This window comes from Musa acuminata, chromosome BXJ2-2 (genome assembly GCF_036884655.1).
Source record: "Musa acuminata AAA Group cultivar baxijiao chromosome BXJ2-2, Cavendish_Baxijiao_AAA, whole genome shotgun sequence".
Classification (NCBI taxonomy): Eukaryota; Viridiplantae; Streptophyta; class Magnoliopsida; order Zingiberales; family Musaceae; genus Musa; species Musa acuminata.
In genome coordinates, this window is record NC_088339.1 from 22,312,313 (window position 1) to 22,314,747 (window position 2,435).

Consider the following 2,435-nt stretch of genomic DNA (forward strand, 5'->3'; position numbering starts at 1 on the left):
ATGGGGTTTTGGTCACTGTTCCTGGTGGCATCCGAGCCAAACCTGCAGTTCCTGCTCATAGGCACTCTTGGGGCTTATCTTGCGTCTAGCTACAGCAATGTACTCCTTGCCGGTGCTCGCCGAGACATGAACAAGGTAAACAAACAGACGCACACACACATCATTCTAATTCGTTTGCATTCATCTTCGTGACGACCTAACGCATCTGTTCCTGTTTCGATAAATAGGTTGTGTTCGCGGTCTTCACCCCATCTCTAATGTTTGCTAGTCTAGCAAAGACCGTCACGTTTGAGCAAATCATATCTTGGTGGGTTGAAGTTGCTTTCCTTTCTGCAAAACCTATGCTTGCAGTAATTTGACCTCATCATATTTTACCAAGCATTTGAGAACATAATTTGTCTGTCTTCTCAAGGTGGTTTATGCCTGTTAATATCGGGATTACGTTCCTCGTCGGTGGAATCCTGGGATGGATAGTAGTGAAGATCTTAAGGCCACCAAAGCATCTCGAGGGCCTTGTGATAGCTTCGACTTCTGCGGGTAATACTCCATATCAAGGATTTGCATATATTCATGTGCATCCTCCTGAGCTGGTCTGACGCATTGTCTCAACTCAAAATGCAGGTAACCTCGGCAATCTGCTGCTGATAATTATCCCGGCGATCTGCGAAGAGAATGGCAACCCCTTCGGAGACAAAAATATTTGCAGCTCTCGTGGACTCTCCTATGTTTCTTTCTCCATGGCGGTAAACACTACAGCAGACTTGAGTTGTGTGAGGACTTCTAGCGATCTATCTGCTTCTTTGGAAACTTAGTGTTGCGAGTGTACCTTCATGCAGCTTGGGGGATTCTACATTTGGACAATAGCCTACGGTCTCATGAAGAACGCTGGTAAAGTATATCATGGGAGCCAATTAGGGAGCAATCTTGTCAAGGAAGATGGTGGTGGAGTCTCTACAGGTCAGGAGAGTATGCTTTCAGTATCAGTGCAACCAGTGGAAGAAGTTGGACAAAACCAAATTGTAAGTTCCAATCATAATGTCTGATAAGAAGAAGAGATATCTCACATAAGAAAGCATCTTAATTTTCTTTCTTTTGTTGAGGAAGAAAAGGATGACACAGTAAAGCTAATTTTCTTGTATGCAGGAAGTTCCACTGCTACATGATAAGGGAGTGAAGTTATGGGAGAAACTGAACGGAATTCTCCACAATATTGTCGAGGAGTTGATGGCTCCACCAACTGTTGCAGCCGTATGATCTCATGAACAACATTTTTTGCAACTCCAGTAAAATAATTGGACTGAAAGAGCAATTCTCACGCATCATATCTCTTAATTTGTATCAGATTATAGGATTCGCGGTTGGTGCAATTCCATGGCTGAAGTCGCTATTCATAGGAGCAAGTGCACCTCTCAGGGTTGTTCAAGGCTCCATCAAACTATTAGGGTGACTCCTATTTTGTTGCATCCGCTACTGTTCAAATACAAATCCTCTCTATGAACAGAAGTTACTGATACGATGATCTGACTGTTGCAGTGATGGCACAGTACCCTGCATTACTCTCATTCTCGGTGGAAACTTGACGCAGGGTAAAGTTCTACTTAGCTTTTGTGGTGTCTGTATCTTAATCACTTAGCTAAACATTTTGAAACATGTTCAGGATTTCACAAGTCGCGCATCAAGCGTAAGGTGATCTTAGCAATCGTTTGCGTTCGGTACATGATCCTTCCTGCGTTCGGGATCGGCGTGGTGAAAGCAGCATATGAATTAGGGTTCGTGCCATACGATCCACTTTACCGATACGTGCTAATGATACAATTTACTGTTCCACCTGCCATGAATATAGGTAAGTTTTCTTCTCCTTCTCACCTAACTTGATCAAACACACAGAATTGGAGCCGGGGAGTTCCCTGCTTCGGATCATTTTGAGTTCCTACTGGTAAACAAAGTGTTGTTCTTGAACAAATTTGATGTCTCATTTGGGTTCCGATGCAGCTACCATGGCTCAGTTGTTTGATGTTGGCCAAGACGAGTGCTCTGTCATCTTCCTGTGGACTTATGTGATCGCCACCGTCGCACTCACCGTTTGGTCAACAATCTTCATGTGGATCTTATCTTAGAATTATCACCAAATTTATCTCACTCCAAGGCAGCGGAGGCAAATTCTATGCTCTCTGTTCCTCAAGAGAAACGAATTCAGGAAAATTCGAAGGTCCCATTCTTTTGCAGAATAGATAATTATAGGTTTCATGAGTTTTAGCCAGAAGGCTTTAGTTAGCAGAGGATGATGTCTACGAAGTGTTTGTTATCACTTTTTCTGTGTTAAAGCTTCATCCCATTATTATAGATTATTAGAGTTTTAGATCTTTTCACAGAATGATCGTTGAACATACGGAGAGGCACCACATGATTACTATATGTTCTTTTATGTTTGCTTG

General features: G+C 42.7%; 1 protein-coding gene across 1 annotated transcript; it reads left to right on the forward strand.

Annotated features, from left to right (window-relative positions):
* Nucleotides 1–2,117, forward strand: LOC103973747 (protein PIN-LIKES 7-like). The gene is made up of 10 exons (XM_009388396.3): nucleotides 1–135; nucleotides 228–307; nucleotides 413–537; nucleotides 622–743; nucleotides 837–1,019; nucleotides 1,144–1,248; nucleotides 1,343–1,443; nucleotides 1,534–1,586; nucleotides 1,658–1,843; nucleotides 1,993–2,117. Exons 1-10 carry the CDS (start codon nucleotides 1–3, stop codon nucleotides 2,115–2,117), a joined length of 1,215 nt encoding a protein of 404 aa, XP_009386671.2.
* The last annotated feature ends 318 nt before the right edge of the window (nucleotides 2,118–2,435 follow it).

What these genes read in the sequence shown, in the direction of transcription:
- LOC103973747 (XM_009388396.3), top strand. Translation starts at nt 1, where the DNA reads ATGGGGTTTTGGTCACTGTTCCTGGTGGCATCCGAGCCAAACCTGCAG. An exon ending in GATAGCTTCGACTTCTGCGG is followed by an intron (nt 538 to 621) that starts GTAATACTCCAT and finishes CTCAAAATGCAG; the next exon opens with GTAACCTCGGCAATCTGCTG. An exon ending in AAGTTGGACAAAACCAAATT is followed by an intron (nt 1,020 to 1,143) that starts GTAAGTTCCAAT and finishes TCTTGTATGCAG; the next exon opens with GAAGTTCCACTGCTACATGA.